The 17920-nt window shown below is 45.2% G+C and overlaps 1 protein-coding gene across 3 annotated transcripts in view; it reads right to left on the bottom strand.

Annotated features, from left to right (window-relative positions):
* Positions 1-8274: 8274 nt before the first annotated feature.
* The window catches only part of LOC142817782 (complement component receptor 1-like protein), a 36192-nt gene continuing 26546 nt past the window's right edge, over positions 8275-17920 (bottom strand). For all 3 annotated transcript variants that reach the window (XM_075895439.1, XM_075895446.1, XM_075895443.1), the window contains exons 6-11: positions 17509-17628; positions 16151-16567; positions 12912-13073; positions 11483-11620; positions 9275-9475; positions 8275-8532 (exon numbers count right to left, since the gene is read on the bottom strand). In XM_075895439.1, coding sequence (XP_075751554.1) covers positions 8339-8532; positions 9275-9475; positions 11483-11620; positions 12912-13073; positions 16151-16567; positions 17509-17628 — 1232 coding nt within the window. In that variant the 3' untranslated portion in view covers positions 8275-8338. The remainder of the gene's footprint in view (positions 8533-9274; positions 9476-11482; positions 11621-12911; positions 13074-16150; positions 16568-17508; positions 17629-17920) is intronic.

Raw genomic sequence — 17920 nt, 5'->3', positions numbered from 1 at the left:
TACAGGCATATCCCAAAACTGGTATGTGATGAAACATTTCTGTACGAGCATTGGCCAACATAAGTCACTCGTGGTAATGTGAAAATCGGGACGCCCATGTCATGTACGACATGATTTCCTTGCCACGCTCGTGGATCGATGACGGTCGTTTCGCTAGCTCGACACACACCAAATAGGGTATTGCATGACGAACATAAGTGAGAAGTGGTAATACGGGAATTATAACGCGTCATACACGACATGACTTGCATGTCGCGCTCGCGGCCAGTTAGCTAGCTTTATATACACCGAAATCGGTATTGCGTATGACTGTATGACGAACAGATATATGACAGCTCCTAACATGTCAATCATGACATACATGTTACGATTGTTTTTCTCCGCATGTTTTGTTCCTTGGCGGCTGCTTCGCATTACATTTGATTCCCACAATGCGTGGCATCTGCCGATTTTTTTTTTTCTTGACAAATGTACGTGCAAAAGAACTGCCTCACGTTTTACGAGGCACAAAAAGATGAGCTACGTGACACTCGCTGTGCGAACTGCGAAGCATAAAGACGATTCTGGTAAACCGCTCCAGTTCGCCTCCAAGGATGAAGTAGACGCGACGGAAGCTTGGACATTTGTGTTTCGTCCGTATACTGTTCAATGTGCGAACTAGCCTTCTCTTTTTCTAATAACTGTAGCGTACGCATTCTTTTGCTAATAACTGTAGTGTACGCATTACAGGAAAATGGAGACTGCATGTCAGCATCAGAGGCAAGATGAAGGTATACCACCGTTGTACAGTATGCAGCGCGCTCCTCCTCTCCACTCACTCTCCGATACTCCGCCCGCAATGTACTTCAATGCATTTCTGTACTATCAATGTATTTCTGTATTATCATATTACAGTAACAGTAACCTCTCTGTTGTACTCTTTATTGCGATAAAACCTTGCCCTCATAACATGTTTCTTTATTTCTACATATGGATGCGCGAAATTTGAAACCTCTATTGAAAGTACACAGTGAACGCAATTTGAAAGAAATGAACAACAGCGGTAATAATCGCCATAAAAAATTCATGTTTTGTGAATTAAAAATATATATACAATGGTTGATGCAGACGTATACATGCGAGATTTTATTGCAATGACTGATGGCCTATATATCAAGCTAAATAAATACCAAATTCAAATCATATGCAGTGCTGAGTATATATATATATATATATATATATATATATATATATATATATATATATATATATATATATATATATATATATATATATATATATATATATATATATCCGAGGAAGTTTGAATGCCCATTTGTGCGTTATATGTGTGTTAAGGCCTGTGCAGTGTATTAAGTGAAGCGGCGTTTTGCCGAATCTGTTGTGTATTCGGTGTATAATGCTCGAAGAAACGTAGTCGTCCCAATTCTCACTTTTTATTTTGTCACTTACGTTCTCTATTTCCACCTCACATTCGAACGTGTGAATGGAAACTGTGCGCATTCGATGATTAGACGTCGTGCCAACTAGCCTCAGCTGCAGCTTTACGGGACATGTCCATACATGTCCATACATGCCCTTTATATACCCAGTATTCTTAGCTCTCTGTATATATATATTTTTTCCTTTGCATTTCTCGTCGTTGTCATCCATATTTAACGAAGTTAAGGTGTTATGTACAGTGACCAGCAGACAAATCAGTAAAATAAGGCTTCCGTCTAAGTGCACTCAACCCCCCCTCCCTCATTTTTTTTTTTTCTTTCGTCCAAGGGACACAGCTTCGTTGCTCTGTCGTAAAAAAGAAAACCAGTTTGGTTCTCGTTCGAAGACTCTGTAGCTTCAGCCTTCACCGGACGGCCACAACGGAAAGATTTTTTTTTTTTTTTAACGAGCGCTTGTAGAATCCAGTTTTAGATGAAGATGTACGCTTTCGGTATGTGACGCCACTTCTGAATCGACTTGAGAAGTTAGCGGTCCACGCCCAAGGCCACCTATAGAAGTTGCACCTCCAGCAATATCCGCGAAGAGCTGTAAATAATTCATTAAGTGGTTTCTTTTTTTATGAATCGAGCTAGAAATTTGCAGCGTAAAACTTGACGCTGCAGAAACTCTCTGAATTAAAAGGGCCGATCGTTGCTTCTAGGGATCGGTGGTCTAGAACTTGGGGAGCACATTTGCGAGAAAGAAATGGTAGCGTGCAAAAAAGACGATGGACATGGCAAGTGTTCATCCACAGTAACCAAAGAACCTTATTTTATTGAAGTTGTATACCTCTCTCTCTCACTCTGATAAAGCTTGTCACGTCATTTGTATGCCGGCCAATTAAGGCAAACCACGGTCGCACAGGGCAAGCGAGTTGAGGCTCAAGGCAGTTTCCGAGCATAAGTGCTATTTCGCTCTCGTGGGCTTCCTGTCGGGTTGAAAGGGTGAGGGGCAGGGGGGGTGTATTTTTAAAAGTGGAAAAGCAAGAGAAAGGCACGGTCCGTGAGTTTCCTTTTCGTTGGTGTAGCGATAGTTGCGGCCAACGGTTAGAGGGCCCGCCTTGCTGCGGTAAGTGATGATTTCGATTCCCAGTACCGTCGGGCACGCATTCGTTTTTTACCTCGGCCGGGCGCCCGGTGTTGTGTTTCCGCTGCCTCCTTTCACTTTCTTTCTGCCTCTCCCGAAGAGACACAGCCGCGCTCTCTTACAAGTTGCAGCAGGAAGCGTCTTCAAGCGATCAACTGCTACGTCTCGTAAATTTCCACGGGTGCACCGAACATTCATGTAGTTGACCAAAGGCATCTGCCGCGTCGGCAAATGCTTCATGGACAAGTTGATCATCAAAAAAAAAAAAGTAGGGTGAGGCGAGGGGGTGAGCTCGAAAGGATTAGCTTCATAACTGCGCATCTTCTCTGTCACCAAAGAAGAGAGAGAGAAAAAAGGGAGGCAATGTGGGGAGGGGGGTTGACGTGCAGGTAATAAAATCTTGAATACGATTCGAATTGCCCCTACTCTTCCATTCATATTGGTTTCGAGTATTCATTATTTCATGTAGGGGTGGGCGAATATTCGAAAGTTTCGAATCACTAATTGAATAGCATTCCATTCGATTCCGTACTCGAACTGAATAGTACGTATCCGTAATGCCGATTATTTTTCGAATGATAAGCCGCGACGGGAGAACCTCAAAACAAAGAAAACCGCCGATCAGCTAACTGTGATTTTTCTTCTTTAAATCCCTGTATTAATTCTGCATGCAGCCCGGGCTTTCACGAGACTACCGACGCTGTATTGATTACCGGGATGAAGGCGTTTGTTCTGAAAGCTCCACTCTTGCTCACTTATTGTTATGCCGGAGCTGTATCGCATTAATCAGTTCTTGTCTTTGTGTCGTGATAACTGAAGGGGGGACTCCGACTGCATTCAGCTTCGTGACTAACAACGTACGCAGGTATTGTGTTCGCGCAAATAGTACTTGCAGATGTATACTGACATTTACATGCTTTCGGTGCCGAGGCTCATGTTGTCATAACAGGTTGGTCTGTTTCATTACTTCTTTAGCTGTACCCGTGGTGTTTGGTTCAAAGTTGTTTAGTTTTTGTTAGATAATGTAAGTTGAAATCAGGTGGCTAAGTCTCACATTGATTATTGTAGTGACTGCTGTATTTTAACTTACATTTACAAATTATTACGAAGGCTGATTTATGTGCAGGGTTTAACGTCACGAAACCACCATATGAATATGAGAGACACTGTAGTGGAGGGCTCTACAAATTTCGACCACCTAAGGTTATTTAACGTGCTCCCAAAGCTGCGCACACGGGCCTACATAATTTTCGCCTTCTACAGAAAATAATTATTACGAAGGCTCTGGTCTTTGCTGCATACAAGGTTACCCGATTTTAGTATAATTGTGGTGTTTTAGTCGATCAAATGTAACCGTAATTTTTCTTGGTGAAAGTTTGTAAATAAGTTAATTAAAATGAAATGCTGTGGAGTTCCAAGACAGCCTTTAAAAATTGTCGTCTTACTGTTCGAATAGTGTTTGATTAGTGGTAGTATTTGATTGGTGTCATCACTATTCGATTCGGTTTCCAAATTTACTATTCATACACCCCTGATTATTTGAAATTGTGAAACGTTTGCCTTCTGCTGCGATTTTCGAGTCTCCCGACAATGGGTCGAGCTCTCCGAATGCAAAAGTGGGCTTCTCTTTACAATTAGTGTGGTCGTGACGAAGCCAGCTTTGCTAAACGCCTTTGTTGTTTAACAAAATTCGTTGATGCGCTAGTCTGTTCGTGATCTTAAATACTAGATTGCAGAGATACGACGCTGGACGGAGAAAGAACACTGGTGCACAAGACAAGCACTATACCCAGTACTCAAGCATTACGTGCATTGTGCTTCCGTCTCTTTTTCTTGAATCATTTTTATGGCGTTAGTACTCCCGATTGACCACCGAGTGGTTCTGTTAAAATAAAATAATAAAAATAAAGAAATAAAAAACGCTAGGATAAAACAATAAAAAAACGTGGTTTTAATGGTTGCACATGATTGATACAGCATAAAAGCGTAATATTAGGAGAGAAAGGATCTATTCAACCGTACTAATAATTTGTAAAAATTAATTTGAAGTGTGACAGGTACTAGGATGAACGCATTGCTTCGTCCAAGGGAACACTCGTGATTGACGTTTGGTGGGTGCGTCTATAGTTGCACCTAAGCATAGCTTTTTCTTCACTTCACCGCGTGCTGGCTCCGTGGTGACATGAGACTCAACAGCGCTTGTTGTTTGTAGCTGGTTGGTTCATTACTTGGGCAAAATAGGTATGACGCAAAAAGGACGCGGACGAAATGAAGGCACGAACCGACAAACTTGCTTCCCTACGGGCGATCTTTCTCGCATTTTCAAGCACACAAGCTCTGTTCGTGGCCGACCGCGTGATCGCTTGGGCCTTTCTTGTAAAAACCAACCAACGGGCGCCCTTGTTTGTCTCTTCGTGTCTTCACTTTGATCCCGTCATTTTTGCGTCATCGGCCCGTGCGTGGTGGTCTAGTGGCTAAGGTACTCGGCTACTGACCCGCAGGTCGCGGGATCGAATCCCGGCTGCGGCGGCTGCATTTCCGATGGAGGCGGAAATGTTGTAGGCCCGTGTGCTAAGATTCGGGTGCACGTTAAAGAACCCCAGGTGGTGGAAATCCCCGAAGCCCTCCACTACGGCGTCTCTCATAATCGTATGGTGGTTTTGGGACGTCAAACCCCACATATCAATCAATTTTTTTGTGTCATCTCGAACAACTGTTATGGGCAGTCCACCGGGTCAACGACGCAGCAGAGAGACTTGGTCTTTCTGTTCCGACGTTGGAGTTGCCGGCAACGTGCTAAAGCACGTTCCGAAGGACCAGATAAAGCTCATACATCCGTCCATCACAATTTCCTTGTGTAAATATCTGAGCACGTGCAGAAGCTGTGGTGCGTCAGTGCAGGGCCTTAGACCCCCCTCTCCTTCTCTCTCTCCTTCTCTCTCTCTTTCTTTCTTTCTCTCTCTCTCTTTCTCTCTCTATCTATCTATCTATCTATCTATCTATCTATCTATCTATCTATCTATCTATCTATCTATCTATCTATCTATCTATCTGTCTGTCTGTCTGTCTGTCTGTCTGTCTGTCTGTCTATCTATCTATCTATCTATCTATCTATCTATCTATCTATCTATCTATCTATCTATCTATCTATCTATCTATCTATCTATCTATCTATCTATCTATCTATCTATCTATCTATCTATCTATCTATCTATCTATCTATCTATCTATCTATCTATCTATCTATCTATCTATCTATCTATCTATCTATCTATCTATCTATCTATCTATCTATCTATCTATCTATCTATCTATCTATCTATCTATCTATCTATCTATCTATCTATCTATCTATCTATCTATCTATCTATCTATCTATCTATCTATCTATCTATCTATCTATCTATCTATCTATCTATCTATCTATCTATCTATCTATCTATCTATCTATCTATCTATCTATCTATCTATCTATCTATCTATCTATCTATCTATCTATCTATCTATCTATCTATCTATCTATCTATCTATCTATCTATCTATCTATCTATCTATCTATCTATCTATCTATCTATCTATCTATCTATCTATCTATCTATCTATCTATCTATCTATCTATCTATCTATCTATCTATCTATCTATCTATCTATCTATCTATCTATCTATCTATCTATCTATCTATCTATCTATCTATCTATCTATCTAGGAAGAGGGTATGATGCCACGTCAAAAAGCCTCGCCTTTACGCGCTGCAACGGCTGCGTGTGGTCACTTCGTACGGCGCTTTCTTGGTGGCGCAAAAGTTGCTAAACCAGAGGTTTTATTTTTTATTTTTTTCAGAGCAACAGTTGTTGTGAGATCACAACAAACGTCGCGTGCACCTTAGTTTTCCGCCGCTGCCGGTGTCTGTATAACCATTATTGCGCAAATAAAAAAAAACTAAATAAAAACATTAAGTATACAACGGGATTCGAACCCGGGTGTCGTACGTGTCAGCCCATTATTCTACTACTGAGCCATGCCGGTGCTTGAAGTTTGAGTACAAACTAATTCTAGACAGGCTGCTTATCAGGAAAAAAATTTCTTTATAATGAGTAATGAAGCGTTTCGGAACAGCAAAGGAACAACCAGGCGTTGCCCAACGCGAATAGCGTAACGAGTGCGTGGTCGAATGCTCCAACTCATTACAAAAACCTGAGCTACAATTCTTTATCGTCGTAAGCCAGTCAATAAACTGCACAAAATTCATTGCACGCGTGTAGTGGGCACCATGCTTCTCCAAATGATAATGAATGCATCCCTACTGCACACAAGTTATGATGACTTATGAATCACTCGTGTCTGTTGTCTGCGTTATTTTTTTTTGCTTATCGATATCTCAACAAGAGCGTATTCGTTCGCTGAAGAAGAGGGCACTCTGCTGTGCCCACAATGAGTGTCGAATAATTCTTGAAAGACCGATTGGTATGCTCGGATTGCCGGTCAATACATCCGCCCTATTATCGTTTGGAGCCAGTCAGTTGGGTGTGGGCCGCAGTGCTATTCTGTCAGCGCTACATAAATTCATTCAGGCAACCGGAAGGATACGCTGCTAGTGGTACTGCCAGATATATCCAATTCTTTCTCCCCCTTCCTCATTCTTGTTAATTTGTTTTATATATTCTGGTTTATCGCATTCTTCTGCAATTTTTTCACGTTTTTTCAAAGGAACATTATTATTGTTCCTATCTAATTTCTCTATTTATTTTTTATCAAGCGTTGTAAAAAATGATCTATTATGAGGTACAATGTGGCCAATCCCCCATGTGGGTGTGAGCCAAGATCTCCTAGGAGACAAGACAAGACAATGAGTGGATGTCACGAAGCCAATTTCTCTCTGTGTGGGAAATGACTGACAGTGCTTTTTTGTGACCACTGTGGTATCGAGGAGACCTGAAATTGTCCTCGTTATACGTTGTGCAGAAGCGGTCACTGGCAGTCGCTATTACTGGCCTTGATCACAGTTCGACGTCGCTCTGGGTTAACGTATCGCTTCATGGTACTATACGACAGGTCAACTAGACGAACTGGAATGCTGGAATGTCATCGCGCAAAGTCATCGCGGATGAAGGCAACGAATGCATTGCTTATTTTTTTAGAAGCAACAGGCTTGCATGAGCAGTGGTAGTGATGCCGTATACACACAATACTGATGATTGATTGATTGATATGTGGGATTTAACGTCCCAAAACCACTATATGATTATGAGAGACGCCGTAGTGGAGGGCTCCGGAAATATAGACCACCTGGGGTTCTTTAACGTGCGCCCAAATCTGAGCACACGGGCCTACAACAGACACACAATACTGATGGACTGTGACGTTGTGTGTCCCTCTTCCTTTCTCCCGGTCTCTCTCTCTCTCTCACACACGTCTAATGCTTCTGACTTTCCATGTCCCTCATTCACTTTTCATGTCTAGGGTAACATACCAGCTATTCTGAACTGCATTAAAACTTCTTGCTGAGCTAATAGGCGGTGTACGACGGTGTACGTAAGTTGGCATAACTTTTAGCGCAAAAGTAGAAAAATGAAAGAAATCAGAAAGGAGGATTGGTCAACCTTCGTGCCTTTGCCCTGTCCCGTTTTCCTTCCTTCTTCGCCTTTCGAGAAAATGAGGGGTTTTCTATCCTGGAACGCACATTTGAAAAGACACAGAGGAGGTCATCTCAAGGTGGGACGTATATTGACTGCTCTTATTTATGGGAACGACGTTGGTGCTAGCGGGATTCTAAAGCGAGCGCAGATGCCTATAGTGCAGGCGCGAATAAGGCGACACGACCGCGCCGTTCCGCCGTCCGAAATATGGGGGACTGTCCTCTGGCGTGGCCTCTTCGCCGTCCTCTTCGCCGTCGTTGGGCCAGGTAACTCCGCTGCCGCCGCGTCCACTTATGCCTTCCGGACCTGTGACGCCTCCTCGGGGTTCTGCATTCGGCGTGCCAAACACGCGTTCCCAGCGTTCTCTCGTCAGACAACACATCTTTCGCTAAGCAGTTCGTCACGCGCAGTAACATCAATCTAAATGCTCACTATTTCAGAAAGAAGACTTTCAGATTTCCGTTGCACTTTATCTATTTGAACTTACATGTATATATAAACATACATTTTTTTCTCTTTCTTCTTTAGTTTTTTTTTAGTTTGGTTAGCAGTGAAACATCGTTCGCGCTTATCTCTCGTATTACTTATTATTGTCTTTCCCCGTTATACACAAGATCAATAAATGCACTTTCTCTTTCGTTGCTATTGCAAAAGTCTCTTACAGACGTCTGAAATATGCATACAAATCAACCAAAAAACAGAAATATACAAGAGAAGTATATAGTGGCCGAGTCATTTGCAGAGCTACACTCTTCCCCTCGCTACAACCACCAGTAATCTGTCTTTTTTTTATTTTTTTAACCTTTGACGCTTCCACCTTACGTGCCACAATATTCAGCTGTCCTATACTTGAAAGAACGCGCTAAATTAAAAGTTATGGTTTGTAGCAGCGATGGCGAAAAGCGCCGTCGACTGAAGAGCCAATGCTCAGAAAAAAAATTTCGTTCCGCCGCTTGGTGGTGTGCATTTTCGTAACGTGTCCGACTTGCATAGCAGGACAACATTTATAGTAATGACTTGGTGACGCTGCAAGAGTGCCAGACACACACGGACGGACGTGCATACTCACGCTGACTGGAGACGGGACACTCTTCGATCCGGCCCGGCCGGAGACACCGGGGTATGGGGTAGTCCCAGTCGCCGAAGGGCTGGCACTGGAGTAGCGGGGAGCCGAACAGCTGTCCGGGTGGATCGCACTCGAACACGGCCATGTCGAAATTGGCGCGCATTCGCAGGCCACGTGGAGGCGTCAGCACGGGACACAAGCGGTCTGCGGGACGGACGTCAGTAACTGTAATACGCTGCGCGCTCACTGTGCGCAGGCTCCTTTTCGTAGACACTCTAATAACAGTTTTCGCTCGGCTGTTGCAGTGTTTAAAACACCCGTAGTTCCAAGAGCTCGTCTTTTTGTGTGAAGCAAGTATACTCGCGATTCACAGAAGCAAAGCGCGCACGTGATCGTTCCCAAATTTTAGTGTTTATAGTAAAGTTAAACGATTGAAAATAAACATATAGGAAACATATAACATATAGGAAACATATAAGAAACATATAGGAAAGTTAAACGTTCATTCGCGACTGCAAATAAAGACTAGGTGCACAACCACAGATTGTTACATACGGCTTTTTTATTTGTTTTTTTACTACGAATTCAGGCAACTGCGAAGCTATTGCACGTTGTCTCCAAGAAACCAGAAGCAATGGACGAAACTATATTATCAGTCCATTCATTGATGCAAGAGTTGACTGCGAATTACTGCTAACAAAAGAGGAAGTAGAGGAGGTATAGGCACTCGTGTCAAGCAGCTATAGCTGCCCAATGTGGGTTAATATTGAAATCAGTTCAGAGTTTAGCTAGCGCTTGTCCTACACTCTTAGAAAAAAAAAGGTGGTATAGTACTTGCTAACTTTTGGGGTAACAATGGTTTGTCACATATGCTTCAACCCTGGTAGTAAGCGCAATTAGCAACAGCGAGGGTGGTAATAGTTACTACCTTTGCTATTACTACTAGTTTAGTAACCGTTAGTACCTTAGCCGTTAAAGGTTTCAAGAAAAAAAAGTAGTGACCGATAATACCTTGTTTATTCATTTTGGCATATTATTTCTCCACTGCTAATGTTCGCCAATCAATGTCTCATCACTAGACAACTTCGGGTAATGAAGCGTGGTGTGTCATGAACGCGAAGAATACATAGACCTAACAAGTTCACTATTTTTTTACGCACACATGTAGTATAAAGTACGCATGGGGCATATATTATAGCCCATACTTTGCTGGGGCATGTCGGGCACAGGGGAGCACTTGTGTTTTAGGATGGATTTTAACATAAACCTGTAGCACTATATTATACTACCTGGTTACGTATGTTTGTGGACGTAGCGCAAGCCGTTTAATCAGCCTTATTTATAAAAAAAAAATGTGTGTCACATTTATTTATTATAAAAGGGTCCCAAAAAGGCATTATGGACAGTGACTGAAACAAGGTAGTAAACTTCTTCTCACTGCATTTGAATGCTTCACACGGCTGATATATCAGCGTTTACAAGGTAATCTTCATTTTGGTGGGCTTGACGCGCCAAAACAATGATAATGTTTAGAGACACGCCGCAGTGGGTTGATTGTGACCGTTTTCGGGGCTAATTGTGACCGTCCGATTATTTTGATCCGCCGGTCTTGTGTAATACGTGCTGTAATTTACTAAGTTTGTTGTAATTGTCTATTGCAACGCGTGCACACTTGCCTACGGTTCGTTAACTTGTACTTCTCCGTTTCGACAATGTCAGAATCGCGTTTGCGCGTCTCAGTTGCGTAATTTAAAACAAAATGTATTTTCTTGATCTATAGATATCTTCTGCGTCATTTTTTTTCGTTTAATGATGATACGTCGAGACGATTCCTCTCTTAAATAATCAGAATCGAAATCGGAACACACACACACACACACCACACACACACCACACACACACACACACACACACACACACACACACACACACACACACACACACACACACACACACACACACACACACACACACACACACACACACACACACACACACACACACACACACTCACAATAAGTATTTCCCGAGATCGACAGCGGGGCACGGCCCATGAAAACGTCGGTAACCGTAACGTACTTGCGGAAACGTCACACTGGTGCCGCATTCGGAAGTCGATATTCATTCCTTCATCCCGCCCAAAATGAAAGCGTGACGCTGCCGAGGCATACTCAGCGCAGTAACACACGCGCGAATAGTCCGCGCACTCACCCTTGACGCGCATCTGGACGGTGCGCGTCTCGGCCCATCCGCTGTGCGGATGCGATCGGCAGGTGAAGCTTCCATCGAGGACCGCCGGGGGCGCCGTGAACCGCAGGTGGCTCGTTGATTGCCGGTAGCTGGCGCTCTCTGCGAGCGTGCATTTGAAACAGCTGTTACGTGCGTATGAGTGCACGGCCGGAGTGTGGCTTCCGTCATCCTCTGCACATGTTGAAAACTCGACGGGTCTCTTTCGCGCAGTCATATAATTTAGTTTTATGATGTGCCTGATTCGCAGATCGCTTACGAACACGGCTGACTTTTTTTTGTGCGTTTTCAGTTATTTCCGCTCAAAAAAATTCCGGCGTATCCTGCGTATAATGCAAATATATCTAATAAGAATCAGTTAGCGAGTAGCAGCTTATGCCGAGCCTTGATTCAAGTCATACGAGGTGTATTTTGAATAGTTATTGTGTGTAATTAAATAACGTTAGTAATGTCTCCTGTTATTTGGTTGGCTTCATAATATGTTCCCTCATGCTGTTGTGTATTCTAGTCCACGCTTTTGGGAGGGAACGTGCCGCTCGCATTGAGAGTTTAACCGAAGAAGGGATATATATATACATCTTTTTTTTTTCTTGGGGATGAGTCAGCTTATTGAAGTCCAACACCCATACTCGCCTTATATGATCAAAGCTTAAAAGACGGGAGGGGGGGAGGTATTAAGGAATTTGATCTTACCCTTTGGATCTGCCAGTTTTTTAACCAATCCCGCCTGTCGTCGAACTCTCGCCATTGGAAACAGAGTTCATTGCGAACTTCTATAGGTTATGCATGTTTGCGTTTCCATATATAAATTTTTAGCCTATTGGCACGAGTGCGCATTTCCTGTCTGTAAACCGGTTATCCTGGGCTGGTTGACCTCACTACCTTTCCTTTTCTTCCATTTATTTTTCTCTTCTTCCTACTGGAAGCTTTAATATACATGGTAATAAGGGCTGCAGCGCAAGCACGAAGGTGCTAGAAAAAACGTGAAACGAAAGGCGAGGCAAGGAAAGCAAAGAGGACAACACGAGCGCTCTTTGCTTTCCTTGCCTCGCCTTTCGTTTCACGTTTCTTCTAGCACCTTCGTGCTTGTGCTGCAGCCCTTATTACCATGAAATTTAACCAACTAGCCTAAATAGCCGTTCTTCTTTGGTATACACTGTACATGCATTGATCACTAATAGCATATGCGCCTAATGAATGTTGGGATGCTTGCTTCGTTTGTTTTTATAGCATATAGTGGCGTAACTGAAAGACGCAATGTGGAAGCTTATGTAAAACGCAGAAATATCGCCTAAACTGCGTGCTATGTTGTCAATAGAGTTGGTGTGTAGGCCATGTAGTAGAGGGGTGGTGCGGTATTGTTTTAAGAAGTGAGGCGCGCTTCGTGTATTACCAAAGGCTGTGGCGTTGACTTGTGCCTCCAAGGACCACTGGGGTGGCAGTCCCGGATCGTTGCTGGTGCACACCATGTTGACCTCCGTGTAGGGCAGCACGTGCACCACGCCGCCCGGGGAGACGGCGTGCGGGAAGTTTAACGTCACCGACAGGGTGTGCGCTGCGTGAAGAACACAGCAGCAGAAGTATTTATTAAGTGTGAATGCTTTAGGTGCCTCCATAACAACGTAAACGTAGCGCGAAAAAAACACGGACAAGAAAGGCCACACCACAAGCGCTTACTCACAACTGAAAGCTTTGATGCTTGAACCGAAAGTATATAACGCTTACACTAGGTGCCCAACAAAATCCCGCGCATGCTCATCGCGGGCGAAACAGAGGCACTAATAAAAACCAAGAACACAGCTCCTGCACCTCCCTCCCCACCGGTCTAGCCCCTTTCCGCGAGCAGCGCGACTTCCTTTTCCGAGGTGCCTCGCTGCGTGGTCCATTCAGCGAAACACGGCAAGCGAATGGAGTGGCGGCGGTAACGGTTCGGTGAAGAAAGGACAAAAACTAATGTGACCTACTTCACTAACGACGTCATACGGCGACGTCACGATGAATCGTCGTCATCAAGACTATCGAGGGGTGAAGCGCTAAAGGCCTGACCACACGTGCGCGTTGCTGATTGTCAGAGTGGTGACTTTTTGAAGCGGCGCCATGGCTCCGCGAAGCTCCGCGTCCTCTCTCTTCAAGGAGAGGGTGCGGCCTCTCCTTGAACCTCCGCGCTGCACGCCTCAGAGAGAGAGGGCGCATGGCTCCGTGAAGCTCCGCATCCTCTCTCTTCAAGGAGAGAGAAGCTTCGCGCCGCACCCAGAGAGAGAGAGAGAGAGGGCGCATGGTTCCATGAAGGTCCGCGTCCTCTCTCTTCAAGGAGAGGGAAGCTCCACGCCGCACCCAGAGAGAGAGAGGGCGCATGGCTCCGCGAAGCTCCGCGTCCTCTCTCTTCAAGGGGAGGGTGTGGCCTCTCCTTGAAGCTCCGCGCCGTACCCTCTTCAAGGAGAGCGTGCGGTGACGCGTCAAAAAGCCACGCGCTGACAATCGGCAACGCGTATGTGCGGTCAGGCCTTTAACAAAGACGGCGTGAAGACGCGTAATGACAGTCGCGTTGACGGCACCGCACAAGCCAGCGGTGTTCCGTACAGGGAATTTTCCCTTATCCGGGGAATTTTCGGCCGCCCTAAGGAGAAAAAATGGAATCTGCCGTATGGCGGGGAATTTCAGCAAGGGAAATTCAGCGTAACATGACTAAAGCATGCCAGTGACAGTGTGGTTAGGGCTTTGGCAGTTGCTGAAATATATAATAATGAACTCGTTGGTGAGCCATGACATTGATGGGGCAGCGCAAAAACGATGCGATCACGCACATATAAAAATGAAGGCCTGACGTGTGGCCAGGCCTTCAGGTGAACACAAGTGTTCGGTGTGTGCGTGCTAGTTCGTGCGGGCGAGATTGTTTTTTGTGTGCCACTTCATCAATTACTGCGCTCGGTCCTGCCGCATGCAGCACTGAAAGGCAGAACCCTTGAAATTCGTTTTCGATGATTATATGGCGCGATGTCTTGTTCCCTCCTGTTTTCGGCTGAAAACTCACGTATGTAGATACAATTCACGAGGTTAGGATGGCCATGCTTTCATGACGTGCAATAACGCAACACAAGTCATATTTGAATAGTCGTAAACATGTCACACACATCCATTATATATGTGTGCGTGCGCACGTGTGTGCTCTTGCTTCACGCATGTTACTATACTATAAAAGAGGGACATATGTGGGATTTTTTTTTTCGAAGCATGCAGGCTAAAGTGCCCGAAATAAAGAATTTTCGCGCCTCGAAATGGGAATTCCTTGGCGTAAGACGGAACAACACTGGCACAAGTTGCCGTCGCTCTCAAAAAGAAATCGTCCTGTTGCGAAACCTCAAAGGGTGCAAGCTGAAGCACCGAAACTGTTATGTGCATTGCGTACTACCAAGCGTTGTGGATAGGATTTTTTTTGTCGCAGCTCCTGCTATATCGGTCAGACAAACAGCTGCCTCCGTGACCGCCTTTGGGAGCACGCCTACAGCGTGCGAAACGAAATGAGATGGTCTTTAGCGATCCATTGCAGCACATAAGGCGGCCAGCTGGAATTTCAGGGGACCTCTTGAAGCGGTTTGCGCTGAGCGCATGAAAAAAGACGAAGAGATGGAAGGGGGGGGGGGGGAGTGAAGGAAAAGTTAGTGTAACATGGCGGATGATACCCGCATGTCTGAGATTATGTCTGTTTAATGCCCACGTCGTCCTTTTAGCGTTTCATCCCCCTCGGTAATAACGAAACATCAGTTTGCACAAACTACCACCTTACTAAGTCATCATATATAGCGTCACAGATCTTACAATTGGCAATGCGAAAGAGGTCATCGACTGACACGTGTTTGTTACAGTAACCGTTTCATGACCCTTCATAGCAATGATTTCTTTCACAATCCTTCCGCTATACCTTACGGGAGTCCGCAGAACCTATTTACGTAATTTGTTACGTCATCACACGACGTCACTGCAATTCTTTAAAGGTACTTTTAAGCGTGTCTCTGACTCTGCGCCCCGTCATGTCTAGTACGAAATCTGATCTGGATCCAATTGTATAAGCTGATGCATTACCACATGTGGTGCCGGCTCTTGCCTTCAAGTGTTACGGAGAACGTTATCTTGGTGTTTTTTTTTTCACCACTCCTGCTTCTTACAGCCTCCATGGACACTTTTTGCATTGTTGTATAAGTACATGGAAGAATTGATCTGAAGTCTATCAACATTTATCGCACAGGACTGTATTCTCTTCTTCCGAGACTTTAGTACCGTGTCTTGCGAAAAGAAAAAAAAACAATCTTTGTCATACTAGGTGTCTCCACCTTTCAAGCTAAGTACCCGGTCCTATATATTGCACTGACTCGGGGGCATTAAGTTTGGATACCGATATTAACATAAAATGTATTTATGTAGATGGTTACATGGAATAAAATGGTCAATATCCACTCGATGAGCTTGTTCATAGATCTGAAACATTATTTTAAACAAAGGGCATCACTTCTTGGATGCAGAGAAAAACCGCACGTTAGTTTTGATACCCGGGTACCGAGATGTTCGAATAAAGGACACAAAAAACTCTTTGCCGATGCCTCGGCATCGCCATCCTGATAATATGGGCCGACTTACGTCTGCTGACGGCGCAAAGTGGAAGCTTATCGCTCCAGCGCCCGTCGATGCAAGTCAACTGGGCTTCGCCCAGAAGTTTGAAGCTGCCCACGGGCTCGCAGTGGAAGCGTATCGACTCGCCGGGCGCGACAGCGTCGCCCGCCACGACGCGACGGTTGTCGACGAACGCCTCGATCGCTGTCGGCAACTCGGGCACCACACAAGGAAAGCGGGATCCTTGCTGGCCTCCCTGCACCGACGAAGGGCAGCCCTCGGCCACGAAGCATGTCGGAGGCTCCAGGTCCCACCGCCGGAAGTTCTGGCAGCGCACGCTCAGCGGCCCCAGCAGCAGGCCTCGAGTGCACGCGAACTCGGCATGGATCGAGTTGGATCGCGTGAGCAAGTTCCGGTCCAGCAGTGGTCGAGGGCACCGATCACCTGAGAAGAAGCGCACCAAGAGAGAGTTGCAAACAGCATACTGCCGAAATTTGGCGTTCCGAAACTTCACCAAGAATGTGAGGTGTAGCTATGTGAAAGGGACATACTACGAGCCGAAGCTATGCATAGCTTCGGTCAGCAAGCTTCGCTCAGCATAGCTTCGGTGACGTCAGCAAGCAGCCAGGGCTGCTTGCTGACGTCACTAGCCTGTGAACGTTGCGGTGACCCCGAGACACTTGAGCATGCCCAACGTTGGCGGAGGTACGCGCAGACTGACCAATGCCTACCGGCAACAGGGCCTCCGTGCAACCACCCCCAGCCATTTCCCATTTCCTGCGCCTGTCAACGTCAGGGCACAGCCTATAGAGGAGTTTATGGTGGTGACGGAAATCACCGCCACCCGATAGACGACCGCAACTTTCTGGGCACTGACTTTTCCATAGGCCTCCTCATGAATGACCCAGGTTCTTATTCTTCTATCTTTCTACTGTCTTTTTCTTTCTTCTGCTTTCCCCTTTATTTCCCATTTCCCTTTCTCCTGACGCTGCGCCGTTACCCATAGTGGGCTGCAGAATTAAGCGTCAGATCTACAATAAACTATACTACTACTACTACTACTACTACTACTACTACTGTATTAGGTAATGAATGGTCAAACGATTATACTATGGGTAAGGCGTTAACTATTCATACACGCAAGGATATCGGACAGGTTAAAGGCTACTCGTCGTCTGTCTGTCTGTCTGTCTGTCTGTCTGTCTGTCTGTCTGTCTGTCTGTCTGTCTGTCTGTCTGTCTGTCTGTCTATCTATCTATCTATCTATCTAATTAGCAGCATTCACAAAGTACAGTAATGTTCTGTAATTACCTTCAGTTTACTTTTTGAATACTTCAACAGCAAGAGGTGCAACAACGTGATAGAAGTCGAAAGCGTACACGCACCTCGTGCTTCGAGGGTGACCGTCACTTCTTCGTCGCCGTCCGAGCAGATGAACAGTCCGCGGCTGCCATCCACAGGGTCCATGCGAATCGTGGACGTCGGAGAGGTCAGGAAGGTGCCCTCTGCGAGTCACGGGTTCATGATTAGAGGGTGGCGTAAATCGGTAGTTCAATCGAGTTGCATACTCGAACTCACGCGCCCTCCGGAGAAGAATAAAAGGGTACATGACACCGACAACTACGCAAACAGTTCGCCTAACGTGCTTTCGGTCGCCAAAGCTATAGAGAGGGACGCCCACGACGCAAGCTGAAGATCCGGCGAAGACCTTGCCGGAATGTTGGCATTCAGTCTCCACGACCATTGATGTGCAGTAAAGAAAAAAAAAAAACTATCGGAATAAATATCGCGTCATCC

This window comes from Rhipicephalus microplus, chromosome 1 (assembly GCF_043290135.1).
Source record: "Rhipicephalus microplus isolate Deutch F79 chromosome 1, USDA_Rmic, whole genome shotgun sequence".
NCBI lineage: Eukaryota > Metazoa > Arthropoda > Arachnida > Ixodida > Ixodidae > Rhipicephalus > Rhipicephalus microplus.
This window is presented reverse-complemented; position numbering and strand designations above follow the sequence as displayed.